The sequence below is a fragment of the Belonocnema kinseyi genome, chromosome 3 (assembly GCF_010883055.1).
Source record: "Belonocnema kinseyi isolate 2016_QV_RU_SX_M_011 chromosome 3, B_treatae_v1, whole genome shotgun sequence".
Classification (NCBI taxonomy): domain Eukaryota; kingdom Metazoa; phylum Arthropoda; class Insecta; order Hymenoptera; family Cynipidae; genus Belonocnema; species Belonocnema kinseyi.
Genome location: NC_046659.1, coordinates 121,193,691 through 121,217,850, shown reverse-complemented (window position 1 = coordinate 121,217,850; position 24,160 = coordinate 121,193,691). Strand labels below are relative to the sequence as shown.

At 24.0% G+C, this 24,160-nt stretch overlaps 1 protein-coding gene across 2 annotated transcripts in view; it reads right to left on the bottom strand.

Moving 5' to 3' along the window:
- The window catches only part of LOC117170262 (inositol polyphosphate 5-phosphatase E), a 36,347-nt gene extending 12,790 nt beyond the window's left edge, over positions 1-23,557 (bottom strand). The window contains exons 1-3 of one of the 2 annotated variants that reach the window (XM_033356915.1): positions 23,391-23,557; positions 22,410-22,849; positions 6,220-6,529 (exon numbers count right to left, since the gene is read on the bottom strand). In XM_033356915.1, coding sequence (XP_033212806.1) covers positions 6,220-6,529; positions 22,410-22,849; positions 23,391-23,503 — 863 coding nt within the window. In that variant the 5' untranslated portion in view covers positions 23,504-23,557. Of the gene's footprint in view, positions 1-6,219; positions 6,530-11,672; positions 12,521-22,409; positions 22,850-23,390 lie in introns of those variants that run through there. The other variant, XM_033356914.1, reaches the window with a different exon arrangement.
- Positions 23,558-24,160: the final 603 nt, after the last annotated feature.

Sequence of the window (24,160 nt, the reverse complement as noted above, 5' to 3'; positions counted from 1 at the left end):
CAAATAAAATATTTGTGAAATAATTGACGTCTGTGAAATCTTTTTAATCTATCCGAAATCTTTGCCAAACATTTGAAATCTTTGGAAAATCATTGAAATCTTTGTCAAATATTTAAAATATTTAGAAATGTTTGTGAAGTTGTTAAAATTTTTGAGACATCATTGAAGTTTTTAAGTATTTCAAATCTATCCGAAATCTTTGCGAAATATTTCAAATATTTCATAAACATTTCATAATATTTTTAAATTGATTGAAATGTTTGGAAAATCATTAAAATCTTTGTTAAATCTTTTAAATCTAACCGAAATCTTGGTCAAATATTGAAAATCTTTAGTAAATCATTGGAATCTTTCTCGAATATTTGAAACATTTGAAAATATTTTTAAAGGTTTTGAAATCTTTAAAATATCATTCAACTCTGTGAAATATTTCAAATCTATCCGAAATCTTTGCGAAATATTTCAAATATTTTATAAACATTTGATAATATTTGTTAAATCATTGAAATCTTTTAAATCTATCCGAAATCTTTGTCAAATATTTGAAATCTTAAGGAAATCTTTAAAATCTTTGGGATATCATTGAAGTCTTTTTCGAATATTTGAATTATTTGTAAATATTTGTGAAGTTGTTGAAATTTTTGAGATATCATTGAATTCTGTGAAATATTTCAAATCTATCCGAAATCTTTGCGATATATTTTTTATGTTTTATAAAAATTTGATATTTTAAAAATTATTGAAATCTGTGGAAAATCTTTGTGAAATCTTTTAAATCTATCCGAAATCTTTGTCAAATATTTGAAATCTTTGGGAAATCAATGAAATTTTTGTTGAATATTTGAAAAATTTCGAAATATTTTTGAACGTTTTGAAATCTTTGAGACATCATTGAAGTCTATGAAATATATAAAATCTATCCAAAATCTTTGCGAAATACTTTATAAACATTTGACAATATTTTTTAAATGATTGAAATCTTTGGAAAATCACTTCAATCTTTTAAATCTATCTGAAATTTATATGAAATATTTGTGAAATCTTTTGAATATTTTAAATATTAAAAAAATTCTTTAAATATTTGATATTTGTCAAATTATTTAAATCTTTTCGAAATATTAGAAATCTTCGGAAATTCGTTTAAATCTTCGTGAAATCTTTGAAAATATTTTATATTTTTTTGAAATATTTGTGAAAGTACTAAAAATTTTTTGAAATCATTAGCAAATCATGTATGCCTTTGTGAAATCCTTTAAATCTATCTGAAATCGTTGTGAAATCTTAGCGAATACATAATTATAATACATAATTTTTTAACCAAAAAGATTAATTTTCTACCAAAAAGACGATTTTTTTAACAAAATAAAACTAAAAAAGATCTGTTTTTAACAAGATAAAAAATGGAAAAGTTTAATCTCAGTATAAAAAAAAATAATTTTAAACCAAGTAGTTAAATTCTTAACTAAAGAAAACTGAGTTTCAGACAAAAATGGAGCAGTTAAATCTGCAGATAAGCAATTACTTAATAATAATAATAATAATTTTCAATTGATTTGGTTGAATTTTAAACGAAATAAATAAATTTTCAACCAAAAAAGATAAATTTTCATACAAAAATGATTAATTTTTTACCAAAAAAGATTAATTTTTTACCAAAAAAGACGATTTTTCAAGAAAATGCACGAATTTTCAACTAAAAAAGATAAATTGTCAATCAAATACTTAAATTTTGAAATAAAAAGATCAATTTTCAATAAAAAATGTAATAGTTGAATTTTCAGTTAAAAAGATTAATTTTCAAACAAAATGACGAATATAAAAATGTTGAATGAAAAAAATCCCTTTTCGAATTCAGAAATAAATAAATAACTAAACTTTCGTGCCTTCCAAATCTATAATAATCGTTTTAAAAAAATGATCTTCTCAAATTCAGAAAAACATTGAAAATAAAAAATTCTTCCCGTAGAATGAACAAAAAACTTCAAAAAAATATCCCAAAGTTTATTCTGAAAAAAATCAAAATTAAAATTTCCCGTTTTAAATTCAATTAAAACGTAAAAAAAGTACCTCTTTCAATAAGCAAAAAAAAAATTAAATACAAAAATTTCCTCACTTTCTTTTAAAATGAATATTGTGAAATTCAATCGTTTTTTATACTCAAACTCTTCAAACATGAATTATGTATGTTAATTTTAATTCGTTTCAAATTAATGTATGTTCAACACTTTCACTTTCAAAATAAAAACTGTTTTGATAGAAAATGAAAGTATTTCGTTAAAATTTATAGATAATTGATCTTTTTGACTTTAAAATCAAATAATTTTGTTGAAAATGCGTTATTTTGTTCAAAATTTGTCATTGTGGTAGAAATTCTTCTTGGCCAAAAATTACTCTTTTTGTTTGAAAATTTAACAACATTGTTCAAAATTCATTTTTTGTTAAAAAATATACTTTTTTGAACTAAACATTTAAGTATTCCATCTTTGATTAAAACTTTATCCTGTACATTGAATAAATACGAAATCCGTCTTTTTTATATAAAATTAATCTTCTTGTTCCAAAATTCATATTTTTGGTAGAAAGTTTAAAAACTTTGTTGAAAATTCATTTTTTGTTGACCGAAAATTTTTTTCTTCTGAAAATTGAACTATTCCATTTTTGGTTAAAACTTTATCCTGTATATTGTATAAGTTACAAATTCAACTTTTCTTATTATTTCATTATAATACCACGGAAAATCCATGTATTTTGTCAAAGATTCAACTTTTTGTGTAAAAATTCAACTATTTCGTAGAAAATTCATAGATGTTCTTAAAAAGTCGTATTTTTGAGTAGTAAATTATTCTTGTTTGTTGACGGGTCAACTTTTTAGTTAATAATTAAAATATTTTATTAAAAATTCAGCTTTCTTCATTTAACATGATCCTTTTTTTGCTAAAAATTCACTTTTTTCGATATAAGAGTCAACTGTTTTCTAAAACATTCTACTTTTTAGTCTTAAAACTTTACTCTTTTTTTGAAAATTCATCATATTTTGTAGAAAAATGATCTTTCTTGGTTTAAAGTGGAAAGTTTTGATGCAAATTGAAATATCTTCTAAAAAATTGGTCATCTGTCTTAAAAATTTAAATATTTGATTGAACTTTAATAATTTCGTTTGAAAATTAGATCATTTGATTGAAAGTGCATCTTTGTATGTTGCAAATCCCACTATTTTAAAAATTTAATTATTTTTTAAGTCATCATTTTTGGTCGAAATTTTATCTATGGTGTTACAAATTCATCCTTTGAATTTAAAATTCATATTTTATAGTAAAAAGGTCATCCTTCTTGGTTGAAAATTTATACCTAAAATCATATCTAGAAGTGTTTATAAATTTGCGAAAATTTATGGAAATTTTTGGTAGTTTAAGGTAATTTAACACGTAAACATGGTAACTTACCATAACTTATCCAAAATTCAATTTTAAGTAATTTTATAAATTTCCAAAAATTTATGACATTTTTGGTCATTTATGGTAATATTATAGGTAATTTATGTTAAATTCCGATGAATAATGGAACATTCAATTTTGAACCTTTTTTTAATTTCCGGAAATTTATGAAATTTTTGGTAATATTACAGATAATTTATGGGTAAATTACCCAAAATTCAATTTGAAAATGTTTATAAATTGTAGAAATTTATGGAAATTTTCGGTCTTTGTTCGGTCTTTGGTCCCTAGGAAGTAAGAAGTACTTTTTACTCCCTAGGGAGTAAAAAGTAGAGCTTTAGCCCCGCTTCATAGGCTTCGAAAAGGGCTGAAATCATGCATGTATCATAAAAAGTAACATTTTTGTTACAAATTTATCTGTTTTCAAAAAAATTTCGACTTTATGGTTTGAAAATTTTACTACTTGGTTAGAAATTCAACTATATTGTTAAAAATATAATCATTTTCAAAAAATTAACTGTTTTATTAGAGTCATTATTTTTTATCGAAAATATAACTATGCGGTTACCAACTCATTCTTTTCGATTGAAAATTCATCTTTTATGGTAGAAAAGTCATCCTATTACGTTAAAAGTGTATCTTGGTTGAAAAGTAACTTTTTTGTTAAAAATGCAATTCTCTTTAAAAAAATCGTCTTTTTTGGCTTGAAAGTTGTACTATTTAGCTAAATCTTTAACTATATTTTCAAACCCTCGTCTCTTTTACCAGAAATTTAATTATTTTTGATTGAAAATTTATTTTTTATGGTAGAAAAGTCATCCTTCTTGGTTGAAAATTGATCTGCCTTGGTTGAAAAGTAACTTTTTTGTTAAAAATTTATATGTCTTAAAAAAATTCATCTTTTATAGCAGAAAAGTCATTCTTTTGTGGTTAAAAGTTGATCTTTCTTGGTTGAAAAATAACTTTTTTGTTAAAAATGCCATTCTTTTCGAAAAAATTCGTCTTTTTGGCTCGAAAATAGTACTATTTGTTTAAATCTTTAACTGTTTTTTTTAAACCTCGTCTCTCATACCTGAAATTTGATTATTTTTAATCGAAAATTTATTTTTTATGGCAGAAAAGACATCCTTCTTGGTTAAAAATGTTTCGTCCTGGGTTGAAAAATAACTTTTTTGTTAAAAATGTATTGGTCTTAAAAAAAATACACCTTTGTGGTTTGAAAATTTTACTATTTGGTTAGAATTTCAACTATATTGTTAAAAATATCATTATTTGAAAAAAAAATTAAAAGTATTTATTAAAGTCATTATTTTTTATAAAAAATGCAACTATGATGTTACAAATCAATCATTTGGATTTAAAGTTCATCTTTTAAGGTATAAAGTCATCCTTTTTGGTTGAAAATTTATCTTTCTTGTTTTGAAAGTAACTTTTTGTTAAAAATTCAATTCTCTGCGAAAAAATTCATCTTTTTGGCTCGAAAATTGTACTATTTGGATAAATCTTTAACTATATTTTGAAAACCTTGTCTCTTTTACCAGAAATTTGATTTTTTTGTTGAAAATTTACTTTTTTATAGTAGAAAAGCCGTCCTTCTTGGTTCAAAATTAATCTTTCTTGGTTGAAAAGTAACTTTTTCGTTAAAAATGAATCGGTCTTAAAAAAAAAATTCAACTTTGTGGTTTGAAAATTTTACTATTTGGTTAGAATTTCAAATATATTGTTAAAAATTTCATTATTTTTGAGAAAATGAACTATTTTAGTAAAGTCATTATTTTTTATAAAAAATTCAACTATGCTGTTACAGATTTATCCTTTTGGATTGAAAATTCGTCTTTAGTAGTAAAAAAGTCATGCTTTTTGGTTAAATATGTATCTTTCTTGCTTGAAGTCACTTTTTTGTTAAAAATTTATCTGTTTTCAACCAAATTTCGTCCTTTTGATTTGAAAATGTTACTATTTGGTTAGAAATTGAACTAAATTGTTAAAAATCTCATTAATTTGGAAAAAATTCACTATTTTATTAAAGTCATTACTTTTGATAAAAAATTCAGCTATGCAATTAAAAATGCATTCTTTTTGATTAAAAAGTAATCTTTTATAGTAGAAAAGTCATCCTTCTTGGTTGAAAATGTATCGTTCTGGATTAAAATGTAACTTTTTTGTTACAAAATTATCTGCCTTCAAAAAACTTTCGATGTTGTGGTTTGAAAATTTTACTATTTCGTGAGAAATTCAACTATATATTTAAAAATCTCATTATTTTTGAACAAAATAACTATTTTAATAAAGTAATTATTTTTTGTACAAAATTCAACAATGCTGTTAGAAATTTATCTTTATTGGTTTAAAAGTAACTTTTTTTTGTTAAAAATGCAATTCTTTTCGAAAAAATTCGTCTTTTTGGCTTGAAAATTATACTATTAGGTTAAATCGTAAACTGTTTTTTGGAAACCTCATCTCTTTTACTAGAAAGTTCATATATTTGGTTTGATAATGCATTTTAATGGCTTAAAATTAATTTCTTTTAAAATCCATTTTTTGTGTGATGAAAATTCATTTCTTTCCGTTGAAAATCTTTTTTAGTTAAAAATTCATCTATTCTGTTGAAAATGCAATACATTTCGGCTTGAAATTTTAGGAATTCAAAGTGTAGCGTATTGAATTCAACACATTATTTACATTAATTTTATTTAAAAGAATTTATAAACGTAAAATGCGTCTTTAGGCAAGACAGCAAAAAAACAGCAACCCCATTTGTTAAATTAAAAAATTGTATACAAACCTTTCTCTGGCTTTTTGAGTTGGAATCAAGTTGAGAACTTGAGCAGCCAACAAAGCCTGTTTTGCAAGACTATCCATGGAAGCTCCATCATTTTGAGTTAGACGACGAGCTTTAGATCCTGTTAAAGCGTCGTGTGAAGTGGACCTCGGCTTATGTTGAAGCGGAGCACTTTTAATTGATTCTGGACTAGAATGTCTCATCGAATTAGTGGGTGATTTCACAACCAAATTGTCCACCGATCTACGGTGTAGAATTTTTTTTCTGAGATTCGCTGGGATGTTTGGAGAAGTTGAGCCAGACGATGAGTGATCTGAAATCACAATAAAAGATACGATTATTATTTTCATTTTCATTATTATTATTATCCGAAAAAAGAGGAAGAAATTAAATAAAATTTGCTGCGAAAAAAAGAAGCGCCTTTCGAATTGGCTGGGATTTGAGCCCAGGACGGAGATTTAAAAATTTTCAAGATTTCAGAAAGATTCACAAGAAATATTAAAAGATTATTACAATTTAAAAAATTAAATGAATTTTTTATTTCATCGTTGAAGTTTTTTACGTAAAACAGACGAATTATACCGAATTTTTTAACCAGATATATAGTTAAATTAAAAAATACATCTTCAAACAAAAATTGAATATTTGGATTTTTATTTTTTTTCAAATTATTTTGAAAACATTTTTTAACCAACGAGATTAATTTTTAACTGAAATGACGGGTTTTCAATCTTCAATATTGAATTTTCAATAAAATAGATGCATTTTTAACCAAATAGTTGTATTTACAACCAAGAAGATTAATTTTCTATAACAAAAGACGAATTTTCAACCAGTTAGTTACATTTTCAACTAAAATTATGAATTTTTAATATTGCATTTTCTACAAAATATATGAATTTTTAACCAACTAGTTGAATTTAAAAACAATAAGAATAATTTTCTACCACAAAAGACGAATTTTCAACCAGGTAATTAAATTTTAAACCGAAAAAGAATAATTTTCAATAAAAAATAAAAGGTTTACGTTTTCGACTACAAAAATTAATATAAAAGCAAAAAAATAAAATAAAACTAAATTTCAACCATATATATACATTTTTAACAACAAAATAGACGAATTTTTAAGCAAATAGTTGAATTTTCTGATATAAAAGAAGAATCTACAAGACTGAATGTTTAGGTTTTCAGCTGAAAAAATTAATTTCAAAACAATATTCAACCAAAGAGACCCATTTTCAACTAAAATGATAAATTTTCAATTTTCAATATTGTATTTTCAACGAAATAGATGAATTTATAACCAAATAGTTGTCATTTTAATTATTATTATAAGAAAAAAGAGGAAGGAATTAAATAAAATTTGCCCTGAAAAAAAGGGAACGCCTTTCAACTCCGCTGGGATTTGAGCCCAGGACCTTTCGTTTATCCGACGATTATCTTTGGGGTCATCCGAGGGGGAAAAACTACTAAAAATGCGGTCCAGTGGAAGTGCATTTCTCACGATTATATCGAATTCCCGTGCATTACCTCTAAATACAGAATTACTTTGGATTACCTGCGACTACTCAAGCAAATTTTCAACCAAAAACCAACGGTTTTTTCACAAAATAGTTAAATTTTCAACTAAAATTGTGTATATCAAGCCAAAAAGTGACTTTTTAACAACTTTTTTCAAACAAAAGTGATCAATTCTCAACAAAAAATGTAATAGCTGATACTTCAAACAAAAAATATTTTTATTTAAAATAAAAAACAATTAAATTCAACAAAAAAGGCGAATTTTCATCAAAATATTTGAATCCTCAACCGAAAAGACGATTTTTCAACTGAAAAGGATTACTGTTTAACAAAATACTACAATTTAAAAAAATATGACTGAACTATTAATTCTACAGTTAAATTTTCAAAAAAACATAAATTTCAAGGAAGAAAAATGAATTTTTTTTACTGAAAAAGACGATTTTTCAACAAATTAGATGAGTTTTCAACAATAATCATGAAGCTTCAACTGGAATAGTTCAAGTTTCAGTTAAAAAATAAATTTGGAAGCGAAAAGCAATGATTTTGTAACAAAATAGTTAAATTTTCAACCGAAGCGATGAATTTTCAAATAAAATTATGTAACTCAAGCTAGAAAATGACTTTTTAAACACTTTTTTCAACCAAAAGAGATTAATTCTCAACAAAAATGTAATATCTGCTATTTCAACTAAAAAAGAATTCAATTTAAAAGAAAAGACATTTGTATTCAACGAAAAAAGGCGAAATTTTCAGAAAAATATTTGATTCCTCAACCGAAAAGATGAGTTTTCATCAAACAAAATTGTGATTCGTTTGGAAAATGTTTTATTCTAAATCAGAATTATAATTCTTCTCGCGATTTTTCTCTTCCAAGAACGAATAATAATTTTTTTTTTAATTCCTTAATCCAGATTTGAAATTTTTTTCGTCAATTCTCAGGATCCAATTCAGAATTACATACAATTGCATCGGGACATTTAAGGTTCCTACTCAAAATTACAATTTTTCTCGAAAATTCTTTTCAAAAATTCCCTTTTAAAATTTAGAAATATATTACATGTTTCGTGAATGAAAAAATCTGAGAGTTATACAATATTAAAACACTTTTAATATTCATTTTGGATTTTTTTTTTCTGGTAAAAAAAATTTGGGTTTCGCGGTTTCGTCTGGCAATTCACGAATCCCTTGTCTCTAAAATTACACGACACTGAAATAAATTGTTCTTTTCAATATAGCAACTTCAAGTGAGTAAGACTTAAACTTAGATTTTCATAAATTCAAGGGCAATTAGGCTGACAATAAATTATGATTCTTTTCCCACTTAACAAGAGAATCAAGAATTACCGTCGTTAAAGACAAAGAATTTTACATTCTCGTTTTTGCACAAGACTGGAAATCCTATATTTTTCTAATCCGTATTTAAATTTTTCCATTAGCAAAAATAACAATGACAGATATTAAATTGTCTTGAATATTCCTCGATTTATATTCAGCATCCAGTTTCTTCAAATGTAATTCAAAACTCAATTTCCTCTGTCAAGTCAAAATTATAAGTACTTTAAAAAATTCCTGGTTCTAATCTGAATAATAATTTTATACGAAAATTCTCTGATCCAACTAAAAATTATATATAATTTCTTAAGAAAATTTCCACTTCAAACTTAAAATCAGAATTATATTTCATTGCACTTATTTTTTTTTTAATTCACAAATAATTATAATTCTTTTGGGACATTTCTTGAACCAACTCGAAATTGTCATTCTCTTTAAAAAAGCTCTTTTCCGAGTCAGAAAATATTAGATTTATACCAAAAGAAATGGATTGTCAAACAAACAAAAAATAAAGTTTCAACAAAATAGTTGAATTTTCATCTAAAAAAGATTTTTCAATCAAGAAATAAAAAAATGTGAGACAAATTGTTAAAATTTACAGTTCACTTTCAGTAAAAATCCAAGTTGAAATTGTAATTATTTTGGATAATTTCTTGTCCCAGATCTAAATAATAATTTTTCTTAAAAATTGTCCGCAAAATATTTATTTTTACTACAGAATGCTAATTTTCAACCAAAAAAAAACAACTAATTTTCAACCAAATAGAAGAAATCTTAGTTGAAAAAATTAATTTTTAACAAAGTAGGTCAACTTTCAAACAATTATTTGAATTCAAGTCAAAAAGATTAGTTTTCTAGAAATAAAGACGAATTATTAATCAAAGAGTTTAATTTTAAATAAAAAAGATTTATGTTCTAACATAAGAGAAAAAATGTCTTCAACCAGAAATCGAATATTTAGATATTCAAATAAAAATACAAGTTTCAAAACAATTTTCAAACAAGAAGATTAATTTTAATTTTCCACTAAAAAAATTCATTTTCAACGAAGATTTAATTTTTACATTTTCGACTTAAGAATTAATTAAAAAAATGAGTTTTCAACAAAATCTATGAATTTTCAACTAAAGAGATTAATTTTCGACTAAAATGATGAATTTTCAAAGTTGAATATTGCATTTTCAAAGAAAAAGATTCATTTTTAACCAAAGAGTGAATTTTCAACCAGATACATAATTTTTCTAACACAAGAGAAGAATTTTCAATTAAGAAGATTCATTTTCAACAAAACACTAAAAGTTTACATTTTCAGCCAAAGGAGATAATTTTAAACAAAACTAAAAAACGCCTTTTAACAAAACATATAAATTTTCAACAACAGAGATTAATTTTTTACTAAAATTATGAATGTTCAATATTGCATTTAAAAAAAAAATAGATCAGCATTCAATGAAATAGTTGAATTTTGAACCAAAATAATTAATGTTCTATCACGAAAGACGAATTTTCAACCAGATAATTAAATTTTTAACTGAAGAAGAATCATTTTCAATCAAAAATTAAATTCCGTTTTCATCTAAAAAAATAATGTGAAGTAAACAAAACGAATTTTCAATCAAATATATAGATTTTCAAGCACAGAGATTAATTTCCAGCTAAAATTACGAATTTTTAATGTTCAATATTGCATTTTAAACAAAAAAGATGAATTTTTAACCAAATCGTTGAATTTTCAAACAAGAAGATTTATTTTTTCCACTAAAGATTAATTTTCAACCAGATAGTTAAGTTTTCTAACATAAAAATAAGAATGTTCAACCAAATAGTTGAATTTTTAATTAAAAAATATAAATTTTCAACCCAACCTATAATATTTAGATTTCCAGGTAAAAAAATTATTTAAAAACAATTTAAAAACACAGAGATGAATTTTAAACTAAAATTATGAATCTTCAAGCTTTAATATTGCATTATCAACTAGACAGATACATTTTTAATCGAATAATTGTATTCCCAACCAAAAAGGTGAATTGTCTACCACAAATGACGAACTTTCAAACAGGTAGTTAAATTTTTAAGTGAAAAAGTATAATTTTAACCAAAAATTAAATGTTAACATTTTTTCGAAAAGATTAATTTTAAACAAAAGAAAATCAAGTTTCAACGAATCATCTTAATTTCAATTTTTTTCGTAAATTTGCTGGTTTGAAAATATTTCACAAAGACTCTTAACAAATATTTAAAAGATTTCTGCCAGAAAAGATGAATTTACCACCAGGTAGTTAAATTTTCAATTTAAAAAGTTTATTTTTCAACTAAAAATTAATTTAAAAAAAAGATTTTTCAATCAAATCTTTTAATAATAGTTTCGTTTAGTTTTTCCGGTCTCAAAATATTTTACAACTATTTAAAATATTTAAATTATTCTACAACAACTTTAAAAATTCACAAGGATTTCAAAAATGTTCTAAATTTTAGAAATGTTGAAGGTTTCACAGAAATTTCAAAAGTATTCACAAAGACTTCAAAGATTTCAAAGTTTCGCAAAAAGAAGAAGAATTTTGTATTTTCATTTTTGCACTAGACTGGAAATTTGGTACCTTTTTTATCTGGAGTTCTAGGATTCTCAGAGTCATAATACTGAATAAGAGCATAAACCTCGTTAGGATTATAATTCATTTTTTCCATTTGCAAAAAGAAATATGACAAATATTTCCCTTTCGTGAAATAATCATCTTTCAAATTATGTTCTCCTTTTTCAACATCTATCAAACGCTCACAGTCGTCACTCAAATCATCAAAATCTGTTATAGAATAATCACTATCATCGCTACTATCATTAACCCTCTTGGCCTCTTTCATAATAAACTTTCTAGTTTTACTCGCAGATTTATCATCAGCATCAAATTTTTTTAAATCTAATTTAAGACCCAGTTTAGAGGTACAAACTGGACTTTCATTTCTATCAGAAATTTCAAGTGTCATATTTTTATCAGATTCCGTATCGATTATATTTATTGTATTCATAGGTTCTCGATTTCCTTGATCGAAGTCAGCGCAATTTTCAGATCTTTTCGAACCCGAGGCTTCTTCTGAATAATTGATGTCACCTTCCTTATTTCTGTATTTAGCATGAAATTGATCTTTTTCATTATCTTCGTCGCCGAATTTTTTTCTGAAAGAGTGTACAATTTTATTTAGAAAATTTCTTTTCTTCTTTCGAGGCGACACTTTGGATTCAGACATTCTATGAAAATAACATATGTTTCACAACCAGTATGCAGCTTCTTATCACTTTCCAGTTTTTAAAAAAATTCGATATTCTGTCTGCGAAGCGTCTGCTTTAAAGTATGTAACTGCACCACAACCGCGACCAACTATTACCGCAACAATGGGACCAGCTAGTTCTACTTTTCCAAGTTACGCTGCACTCAGTTACACTAAAGAAGTGGAAAACACTCCCGCAACTCCCTAACTGATGGATATACGCTTGTTCAGCAGAGGGGATTTGCAATCTGGAGGGGAAAGAAGCTTCAAGGTCTGTTACTGATTCCCATTCTTATTGAAGATTAAAGTAGAAGTACCACTTCGAGGGAGAAAAGCATCTGGTTTTTATCTAGCTGTTCCTATTATAGAATATATACTATCAAATAATCAACTTGTAAAAAGAGAAAATCATTATTTATCTGTGATTGATTACAGGACCTAAAATCTTTCGAATTTCGCTCAAAAATTTCAAGTAGAAATATTGTATTTTCCACAAAACATATTAATTGTTAACCAGATAGTTTACTTTTAAAATATAGAAGATTAATTGTGCACGACCAAAGACGAATTTTCAACTGAAAAATATTAATTTTCAACCAAAAATTAAATTTCAATATTTTCAGCTAAAAAGGATTTGTTTCAAACAAATTAAAAACGAATGTTCAAGAAAATATTTGGATTTTCAACCACAGAGATTCATTCTTAAATAAAATGATGAATCTTCAATTTTTAATTTTTGATTTACAATAAAACCGATGAATTCTTAACCAAATTGTTGAGTTTTTCAACCAAGAAGATCAATTTTCTAGAAGAAAAGACAAATTTTCAGCTAAAAAAAAATTTATTTTAAAACATTTTTCAATCAAAGTGATATATTTTCAACTATTATTATGAATTTTCAATATTCATTCTCACCCAAAAATAAAATATTTACATTTTCAGCTAAAAAAGTAATTTAAAAACATTTTTCAACTAAAGTGATGAATCTTCAAACCTCAACATTGCATCTTAAAAAAAAAGATTAATTTTCAAACATATAGTTCAATTTTCAAACAAGAAGATTAATTTTCTACCAGAAAAAAATTATTTTCCACCAGATAGTTAAATGTTCAACTAAAAAAGATACATGTTCACCCACAAATAGAATATTTATATTTTCATACAAAAGAAATTCATTTAAAAACATTTTTAAACCAAAGAGATGAATTTTTAACTAAGTTGATGAATCTTCAATCTTCGATATTGCACTTTCAAGAAATAGTTAAATTTGTAACCGAACAGAATAATTGTGCACCAAAAAAGACGAATCTTCCGCCTGGAAGTTAAATTTTTAACTAAAAAAGATAAATTTTCAACCAAAGATTGAATGTTTACATTTTCAGCTAAAAAATATAATCTTAAACCAAAAATAGGAAACGAATTTTTAACAGAATATATGAATTTTCAACAACAGATCTGAAGCTTCAACTCAATTAATTACTTTTCATGCAAAAATTTAAACAAAACAGTTAAATTTTCAGTTGTAACGATTAATTTTCAACAACAAAAAATGCATTTTTCCACAAACTAATTCAATTTTCAACCATTGGCGAAGAATTATCAACTAAAACGATGAATCTTGAACTGAAATAATCGAATTATCAACCAAAATGATGAATTTTCAATGAATAATATTAAATTTATACAAAAAAGGCCAATTTGTCAACCAAATGCTTCAATTTTCAACAAAAAGTTTAATATATAAATTTTCAGAAAAAAAACTTTTTAACCAGCGATCAATTTTCTACTAAAATTATGTCATATTCAACTAAGTAGTTGAATTTTTAACCAAGAAGATTATTATTCTCCCAAAAAGGATTAATTTTCAATCATAGGGTTAAATTTTCAACTAAAAAGGATTAATCTTCAACCAACAATTAAATGTTTACATTTTCAGCAAAAAAATTAATTTAATAAAATTCAACAAGTTTTAGAATTTTTAACCAAAGAGATTAATTTTCAACTTAAATGATGATGCTTTAATATTCAATATTGCATAATATTATTGTACAAGTGGATGGTTGAATTTTCAAACAAAGAATATAAATTTTGGAATCAAACCTAGAATATTTACATTTTCATTTGAGAAAAAATGACTGCCAAACCTAAAAAAAAGAGTTTTCTGAAAAATAAATAAATTTTCAACCAAAGATATGAATTGTCATCTAAAATTATGAATTTTTCAACAAAGAAATTCTATTTAAAAAAAACACTTTATAACAAAGTAGTTCAACTTACATAAAGCAGTTGAATTTTCAACCAAAAAAAATTTCATTTTAAATAAAAAACAGTTAAATAAAACCAAAAAGACGAGTTTTCAACAAAATAGTTGAATCCTTGACCAAAATAGAATAATTTGTAGAAAAATAGTGGCAATATTGAACAAAAAGGTGAAAATTGTTCAACTTTGAAGCCAAAAAGACGATTTTTCAAATAAAATTATGAAGGAGATAAATTTCCAACCAAAAATAATTATACTTTAATTTAAACAAAAAAGAAAAAATTTCAAAAATTTTTAAATATGTATTTAAAACCTTGAAAAAAATGTTATTTATCATATTTTGATAAATTTTAACAATATTCAGCAAAATATTATTGTTTTGATCTTTTTAAACCATGTGGCAGAATGTAGGGAAAAAATTCTAAAACTGCGTTAATAACTGAGCAATGAATAATTGAAAAATGAGACCAAGAACTTAAATTTGTTAATTATTTCTAGAGTTACTAGTAAGCAAATTTTTTTAAATTAAAGTTTATTGTATTTTGCAATATATTTTATTACATTGTAGAATTTTCAATAAAATAGTTGAAATACCAACCAAAAAAGATAAATTTTCCACAAAAAATATAAAATTTCTGCCAAAATAGATTATTTGATATCAAATGAGTTTAGTTTTCAAACAAGACCGTTTTTTCAGTTAAGAAAAACAATTGCAAACTAATGTTCAAGCACAGATAAATTTTCATTAAAAACAATTCTTTTGAACCAAAAAACGAATTCAAAAAAAAATTTTAATTTCCAGTCCGAAAATATAAATTTCTAAGCCAAAAACACGAATTTTCAACAAACAGTCCAATATTTTTTGAATATTGATTTATAAAAATAAAGTTGCACTCTCCGATTTTTTCCAAGCAAATATACAAATTATCATTTAAATTAACGGATCTCCAACCTACATAAAAACTACATTTTAACAAAAAAATCATTTTCAACGATAAAAAATACGAATTATTTCTCATTATTTCATTAATTTCATTTATGTAAGAAAGGAAAAAAATCTCAATCGTTGAATACAAACAATGCAATCAATCACGAAACGTACGTTATTATCCAATAGGATACTTTTTATCGCACATGTAAATCTTTAAACTTATTTTATGCTTTTATAAAAACTAGTAATTACTAAATTATTCTAATCATGATAGGTGTACCATCTTCTATTAATCAATTAATTATAAAAGGACACTTGTGATGCAATTTGTTCGTAATAATATATATATTATTGTTCAAATTAGTAGGTACTTAAAAAAAAAATTAATTTTCAACATAAAAAAAAAGGAAACGAACTTTCAACAAAATAGATCAATTTTTAACCAAAACTGGTATTTTTGCATTTTGAGCTAAAAAATAATTTTTAATCAAAAACAGGAAACGAATTTTCATCAAAATTGATGAATTTTTCACCAAATAGTTGAATTTTCAGATATTAAGGTTGATATTCCATCAAGAAAAATGATTCTTCAACTAAAGAATATAAATTTTTCCCTCAAAAATTAAATATTTAAATTTTCAGAGAGTAAAAAAAATGATTTTCAATTGAAGAGATGAATTTTCAACTGAAATTATGGAATATTTAACTAGATTAGTTAAATATATAATATAAATATATAATATATAGAAAAATGTCAACCAAAAAAAAAAAAAAACGAAAAATGTAATATTTGATATTTGAACAAAAAAATATTTTGAATTTACATAAAAATTTGTTAACTGAACCAAAAGATTCATTTTCTATAAAAAAAGAACGAATTTTCAACCATAAATTTAAATTTTCAAATAAAAAATATCGATTTTCAGCCAAAAATTCCATTTTTGGCTGGATACATTTTCAATCAAAAAAGGAATATTTACATTTTCAGCTAAGAAAAATTGCCTGGCACTGAAAAGTTTTATTTTCGGTCCCTTTATAGCCTTTGTAAAATTGGAAAAAGATTAATCAATATAAACAATTCGCAATTCCACAAATTTTCCAAAAATTGCTAATATTAATTTTTGTTATCATATGTCTGATTTTTAAAAATCTTAGAAAATGTCAATATTTTCAGTTTTTATAGGACAAAATCAAATTTTTATAAATCTCAAGCCGATTAAAAAAATTAAATAATTTTTTAAAGTTTTACAAAATATTTTAAAATTCGTTTGAGCTTGCAGGATCATTTCGCACTAAAACTTTACCGACAAATTTTTGTTGAAAATTCGTCTTTTGGGTTTGAAAATTCAACAATTGATTGCGATCTTTTTTACTTTTATTTCACTAAACAAAACTTTTTTGGCTGTAAACACATCACTTTCTGTAGAAATTTAATATTTTTTGGTTCACAAAGTAACTGTTTAAATTAGCTGTGGATTCGAGCTCGAGTGTTTCCACTCTATTTATTTTTATAATTATATAGTGCTTATGAAATGAGCACTTTGCTTCCTGTTATTTTAGTAGTAGTTATTTTAGCTTCTCATTAGTGATTCTTTAAATAATAGAAAAACTAAAGTTTTCATTTAGAACAATTTAAAAATGTAAATTTACAAAAAATACAAAATTTAAAAATAATACAAACAATTTTTAAAATATAATGACAAATCAAATTTTGATTTAAAATGGTAATTTTTCGAGCTGAAAAAGGAAAAGTTCTTCCTTGCTCTGCAATAAAACGTATTAATATTATAGGTCAATCGATTTGCCTCGAATCAAGGAATCTTTTCCGTTCTTGCATCAATTTTGAATTTTGTTAATTGGAAAAAGTTCGAATATAGAAAAATCGATTTTTAAAATATTATAAAGTTCTAAATAAAATGCAATAAATATTGTTAGAAGCCCTTCAGTCAGTTTCAAGATATTAGTGGTGAAAACAAGACCTCCAAATGACATTAATTTATTTGCAACCGTTTTTAAGTTAACGTGTTCATAAAAAAGTGTGAACCACTGTGATGAACTGATGAACTTTTTTTTTAAATTCCTATTTCCGGCTCGAAAATTCAACAATGTGCTAGAAATTTAACTATTTCGTTAAAAAGTTCATGCATTATGTTAAAAATTAGTCTTTTTTGTTTAAATCCAACTGTGTTTCATTTTCCATAAGATTTTTTTCAAAATGAAAATATCAACTATTCCGTTTTTCGTTGAAAATTCAACTTTCCAGATAGAAAATTCGACTCCTTGGTTGAAAGTTAAACTTCCTTCTTAAAAGTTCATTTTTTTGGTTAAAGATTTATGATTTTAGTTGAAAATTCTTTCATTTTTTCGTTTAAAAATAATTTTTAAACTTAAAATTGAACATTTCGGTGAGCATTCATATTACTGAGTTAAAAATTCAACTGCGATGTACAAAATTAATCTTTTTGCTTGAAAATTAGAAAATTTGGTAGAAAATGCAACGATTTGATACGAAATATAACTATTTTGTAGAAATTTCGTTTTTTTTTAAATTGAAAATTCTCTTTGTTAAAAGTTTATGTAATTTGTTAAAAATTCTTATTTTTTAAAGAAAATTAATCTTCTGTTTCAAAATACGTATTTTTGCTAGAAAATTCAACAACTTTTGTTTAAATTCATGTATTTTGTTGAAAATTCGTCTTTGCTGACAGAAAAATAATGTTCTTGATTGAAAATTCGACTAGTTGGTTACAATTTTTTTTATTTTATTGAAAATTCATCTATTTGATTAAAAGTTAATCTTCTTTGTTGAAACTTCAACAACTATGGTTAAAAATTTATTTATTTTGTGGGAAAAAGGTATTTTTTGTCAGAAAATTAATGTTTTTAAGAAAAAATTCGACTATTTGGTTAAACATTTATGTATTTTGTTGAAAAGTGGTGTATTTTGTTGAAAATTCCTCTTTTTTGAAGAAAATTAATCTTCTTATTTGAAAAATCAAATGATTGGTAAAAAATTAACTTATTGGTTATAAATTTATATTCTCGGTTTAAAAATTCAACTCATATGTAGAAAATTCTTTTTCTTTTGTTTCTTGACAATTAATTCCCTCCAATACACTACACAACTTTTGGTTAAAAAATATTTTTAGTTTAAAAATATAACTAAGTATTAAGTTATAAAATTTAAGAAACAAACAAATTTTAAGTAAAAAGTAATAAAAGAAAATTGGGACTAACATCACATCCAGAAGATTTTAGAAACAAGAAAAATATAAACTATAAATAATTAAAATAAAATATGGTAAATAAATAAAAATAAATAAATAAAATAAAGTAAAAAATTAATCTTTCTGATTAAGAATTCAACAATTCTGTTAAAAATTTATGTATTTCGCTAAAAAGTTGTTTATTTTGTTGAAAAATCATATTCTCGGGTTGACAATTCAAATATATTGTTGAAAATTCATCTTTTTTGAAAGAAAGGTAATCTTTTTATTTAAAAATTCAAATGATTGGTTGAAAAATTACCTTTTTTAGTAAAACTTCATTTTCTTGTTTTGAAAATGTAACTTTTATGTAGAAAATTCGTTTTTTTTTTTGTATAAAATTAATTCCCTCCAATACACTATTCAACTTTTGATTAAAAAATAATATTTTTTAGTTTAAAAACATAACTAAATATTTATAGTTATAAAATTTAAGAAACAAACAAAAACGTAAAGTAATAATTAATAAAATAAAATTAAGACTAACACCACATCCATTGTGAAAAAATTTCATTGAAAATTCGGTTTTTTTGGTAGAACATTATTCTTTTTTTTAAATTCAACAATTTTGTAAAAAATTAATGTATTTGTTTAAATTCATAATCTCGGTTTAAGAATTCAACTAATTTGTTAAAAATTCGTTTTTTTTTTTAAAGAAAATCAATCTTTTTATTTGAAAATCGAAATGACTGGTTGAAAATTAATTTTTTTTTGTTAAAAATTCAAATTCTCGATTTGAATATTCAACTCATATGTAGCAATTTCGTCTTTTTTTGTTGAAAATTAATTTCCTCCAATGAAATTTACACTAGTCAATTTTCTTGGTTAAATAATAATCTTTTTTATTTTAAATATCTAACTACATATTTAGTTATAAGATTTAAGAAACAAAAAAAATGTAAAGTAAAAATTAATAAAATAAAATTGGGACTAATATCACATACATTGTTAAAAAATTCTTTAAAAAATCATTCAAAATTCGGCTTTTTGATAGAAAATTAATCTTCTTGTTGAAAATTTATATACTCGGGGTGAAAATTCAAGTGCTTTGTTGAAAATTAATTCATTTTCCAAAATATTTAGTTAAAAACGTATCTAATTCGTTGAAACATTCATCTTCATTGTCAGAAAATTAATATTTTAGTTTGAAAATTCAAGAGTTTTGTAAAAAACTTTGTTGTGTATTCTGTTGAAAAATCAAATTCTTGGGTTGACAATTCAACTAATTTGTCGAAAATTCGTCTTTTCTTAAAAGTAAATTAATCTTTTTATTTGAAAATTCAAATGATTGGTGAAAAATTAACTTTTTTGTTCAAAATTTATATTTTTGGTTTTAAAATTCGACTCATAGTAGAAATCTCTTCTTTTTTTTTGTTTGTTCAAAATTAATTCCCACCAATACACTACTTAAATTTTGGTTAAAAATAATATTATTTAGTTTGAAAATATAACTTAATTTATATTTATATCGGAGTGAAAATTCAAATTTTTGGTTGAAAATTAATTTTCTTGAATGAAAGAGACTCCGTATTTGTTTAAAAACTTATCTTTTTAAATTTAAAAATCAAGTTACTTAGTTAGAAAATTGTAGAAACAGGGAAAATATAAAGCAAAAAATATTAAAATAAAATTTGGAATAACATTACATTCATTTTCAAAAGTATTTAGTTAAAAACGTATCTCATTTGTTAAAAAATTCATCTTTCTTGTTAGAAAATTAATATTTCAGTTTGAAAATTCAAGAATTTTTTTTAAAAAGATGTATTTTGTTAAAAAGTTGTGTATTTTATTGAAAAAACATATTTTTTGGAAGAAAATTAACCTTTTTATTTGAAAATTCAAATGCTTGGTTGAAAATTAACTTTTTGGTTAAAAATTCATATTCTCGTTTTAAAAATTATACTTAAAATGTAAACTAAAAATTATTAAAAGAACATTTGGACTAGGTAGAAAATTAATATTTCTGTTTGGAAATTTAACAATTTTGTAAAAAAAACTCATGTATTTTGTGAAAAAGTTGTGTATTTTGTTTAAAAATCATATTCTTGGACAGAAAATTCAACTAATTTGTTTAAATTTCTCTTTTTTTTAAAGAAAATAAATCTTTTCATTTGAAAATTCAAATTCTCGTTTTGAAAATTTAACTTACATGTAGAAAATTCGTTTTCTTTTTGTTGAAAATTAATATCCTCCAATACACTATTCAACTTTTGGTTAAAAAATAATGTTTTTTAGTTTTAAAAAATAACTACATATTTATAGTTATAAAATTTAAGAAACAAAAAAATGTAAAGTAAAAATTAATAAAATAAAATTGGAACTAATACCACATCCATTGTTAAAAAATTTCATTGAAAATTTGGCTCAAAATTCGTTTCTTTTTGTGATGAAAATCAATCTTATTATTTTTAGAAATAAGAAAAACATAAACTATAAATTATTGAAATAAAATTTGGACTAACATTACATTCATTTTACAAACTATTTAGTTAAAAATTTATCTAATTTGTTGAAAAATTCGTCTTTTTTGTTATATAAAATTAATCTTTTGGTTTGGAAATTCAACAATTGTGTTAAAAATTTATGTATTTTGTTAAAAAGTAGTGTGTTTTGTTAAACATTCAAAAGATTGGTTGAAAATCAACTTTTTTGTTGAAAATTCATATTGTCGGTTTGAAAATTCAAATAATATGTAGAAAATTCGTTTTTTTTTTGGTTTGTTGAAAATTAATTCCCTCCAATACACCCCTCAACTTTGGCTTAAAAAATAATATTTTTTAGTTTAAAAATCTAACTACATATTTAGTTATAAAATTTAGGAAACCAAAAAATGTTGAGTAAAAATTAATTGAAAACTCGGCTTTTTAATAGAAAAGCAATCTTCTTAAAAATTTTTATACTCGGAGTGCAAATTCAAATATTTATGTTGAAAATTATTTCTCTTGAATGAAAGAGTAACTACTCCATATTTGTTTAAAAAATTATCTTTTCCAATTTAAAGACCAAACTACTTAAATAGAAAATTTTATAAACAAGAAAAATATAAACTATAAATTATTAAAATAAAATTGAATTAACATCACAACCATTTTCCAAAGTATTTATTAAAAAAATGTATCCAATTTGTAGAAAAATTCGTATTTTTTGGTAGAAAATTAATCTTTCTGTTTAGGAATTCAATAACTTTTTATAAAAAGTTATGTATTTTGTTAAAAAATTATATTCTCGGATTGACAAATCAACTAATTTGTTTAAAATTCATATTTTTTAAAAAGAAAATCAACCTTATTATTTTAAAATTGAAATTATTAGTGGAAAATAATTTTTCTTAGTTTAAAAATCTAACTAAATATTGAGTTATAAAATTTAAGAAACAAAAAAAAACATCTACTTGTTTAAAATTATTGGTTAAAAAGTTTTTTTTTAGTTTAAAAATCTAACTAAATATTAAGGTATAAAATTTAAGATACAAAAAAAAAAAACATCTACTTGTTTAAAATCATTGGTTAACAAATTTTTTTAGTTTATAAATCGATCTAAATATTGAGTTCTAAAATTTAAGAAACAAAAAATATATCTACTTTGTGGAAAAAAATTATATAAACCATCTCACCTTCAGCGCAAATACTTTGCCGATCTTTTCCCAGAGTTTTGTTTCTTCTCGCGCAACACTCGATATTATTAACCGGGAGACACATCGCTCGAGAATTAGAAGCTTCACTTTCTAGCAAAGTTTCCTGATAATTTTCTTCATGCAATATAACTTCGGATTTCATAGAAGTCCGACTCAAAGTTGGAGATAAACGACTGACTGTTAAACTCTGTGGAGGTGTTCTGCTCCTCTCGGTCATCGCGCAACAGAGCGACAATTTTGTACTCGTAGTTGAGCTATGTGAATTTTCCGTTTTTGAATTTCTGTGATGGTCTCCATCTCTCTGAGAGGCCTCAAAACAGCCCACTTTCGTCTTCTTATTCATGAGCATCTGGCAAAGCGATTTTTTCTTCTGCTTTGATTTCGGTGAAATTTCTGCCTTCGCGATGCTTTCGTTGCAACTATCCATTGTGGAAAATTCGGTCAGCCAATTTTTATCAACTTAAATCTTATTTAATTATTTTTCTATTAAAGTCTTTCAATAATTATTCTTCTAAAATGAAACTTTTCATTCAGAATGTAACTAGATTTTACACACAAATCAAAATATCTAGAAATTTCAGATCTAGTAATCGATTTCATTTTTGGCTTAAGTACTTTTCGTAACACTCTTATTTAAATATTGACTACACTTTTTCTAAAAATTCTTTGACTAGAACTGGTAAAATTAAAAATACTTTGACTCCAATTCTATTTCTGTTTTATTAAACAGAAAAGAATGAGGAAAAGGCCGAGAGTGATAAATGGTGTTCGAACTATGGAAAAAAGTCACTCGGTCGTCGGAATTGAAAATTGATGTTTCTAAATTTATATAAAATATTGCGAAATTCACTGCAGCTTTAATTTTTGGCAATGTTGGTAATTGTTCTTTGCGTCACGAGCGAAAATCGTGAGAAATTTTAGATTCGTGACGACTCCAAAAGCCCGGGACGACACTCTCACCTCTGCTTCCATGCTCCGAAAATGCACTTTTTTGAGCCCTGAAATTGATAGCAGTGTTCCAAGGAGTCAATTATGTGCACTTTTATACATGAGTCACTATTTGTTGACCACATAACGGGAAACGAATTGATTAATCAGCCATTTCCACTTTTTACATCGAGCCACTGTTATCACCTTGCGCACCTGTCAAACTAGCAGACGACACTGAAGTGGTGAGCTTACCCCTCGCCAGAGTGCACGGTCTTACCGGGTCCGAGTTCTGCGAAAATTCTAATTTATTATAATAAAAATTAGCTTTTGTTTATACAAATTATTAATAAAAGTTTATAGTTCAGTCGTAAAATAGAGTTAAATGATCAGTTATTCAGTTTGAATAATAAAAGTTTAATATTTCTGTTACGGTTAGTGTTTCTTGCATAGTTCAGAATTTCACAAACATTTTCGTAGTATCACAAACAGTTTCGTAGTATCTTTTTTCAAAAGTTTTATTTATTTTTATATTGAAAAATAAAAAGAAAGATATTTTTAAATTACAAAACCAACCATTTTGGAGAAAAATCGTTCTTTTTTCTGGTTGCATTCAACTGTTTTTCATTAAAATTTTATCAGTTGAAGTTTCTTCTCTTTGGCTGAAAATTTTTCTTTTATTTTTTTATTTTTGGTTAAAAATTGATCTCTTTTTTAAATTATATGATTTGTTGAAAATTCGTCTTTTTTGCCAAACTAATTTCAAATATTTCTTAGATTAAATATCAACTATTACATATTAC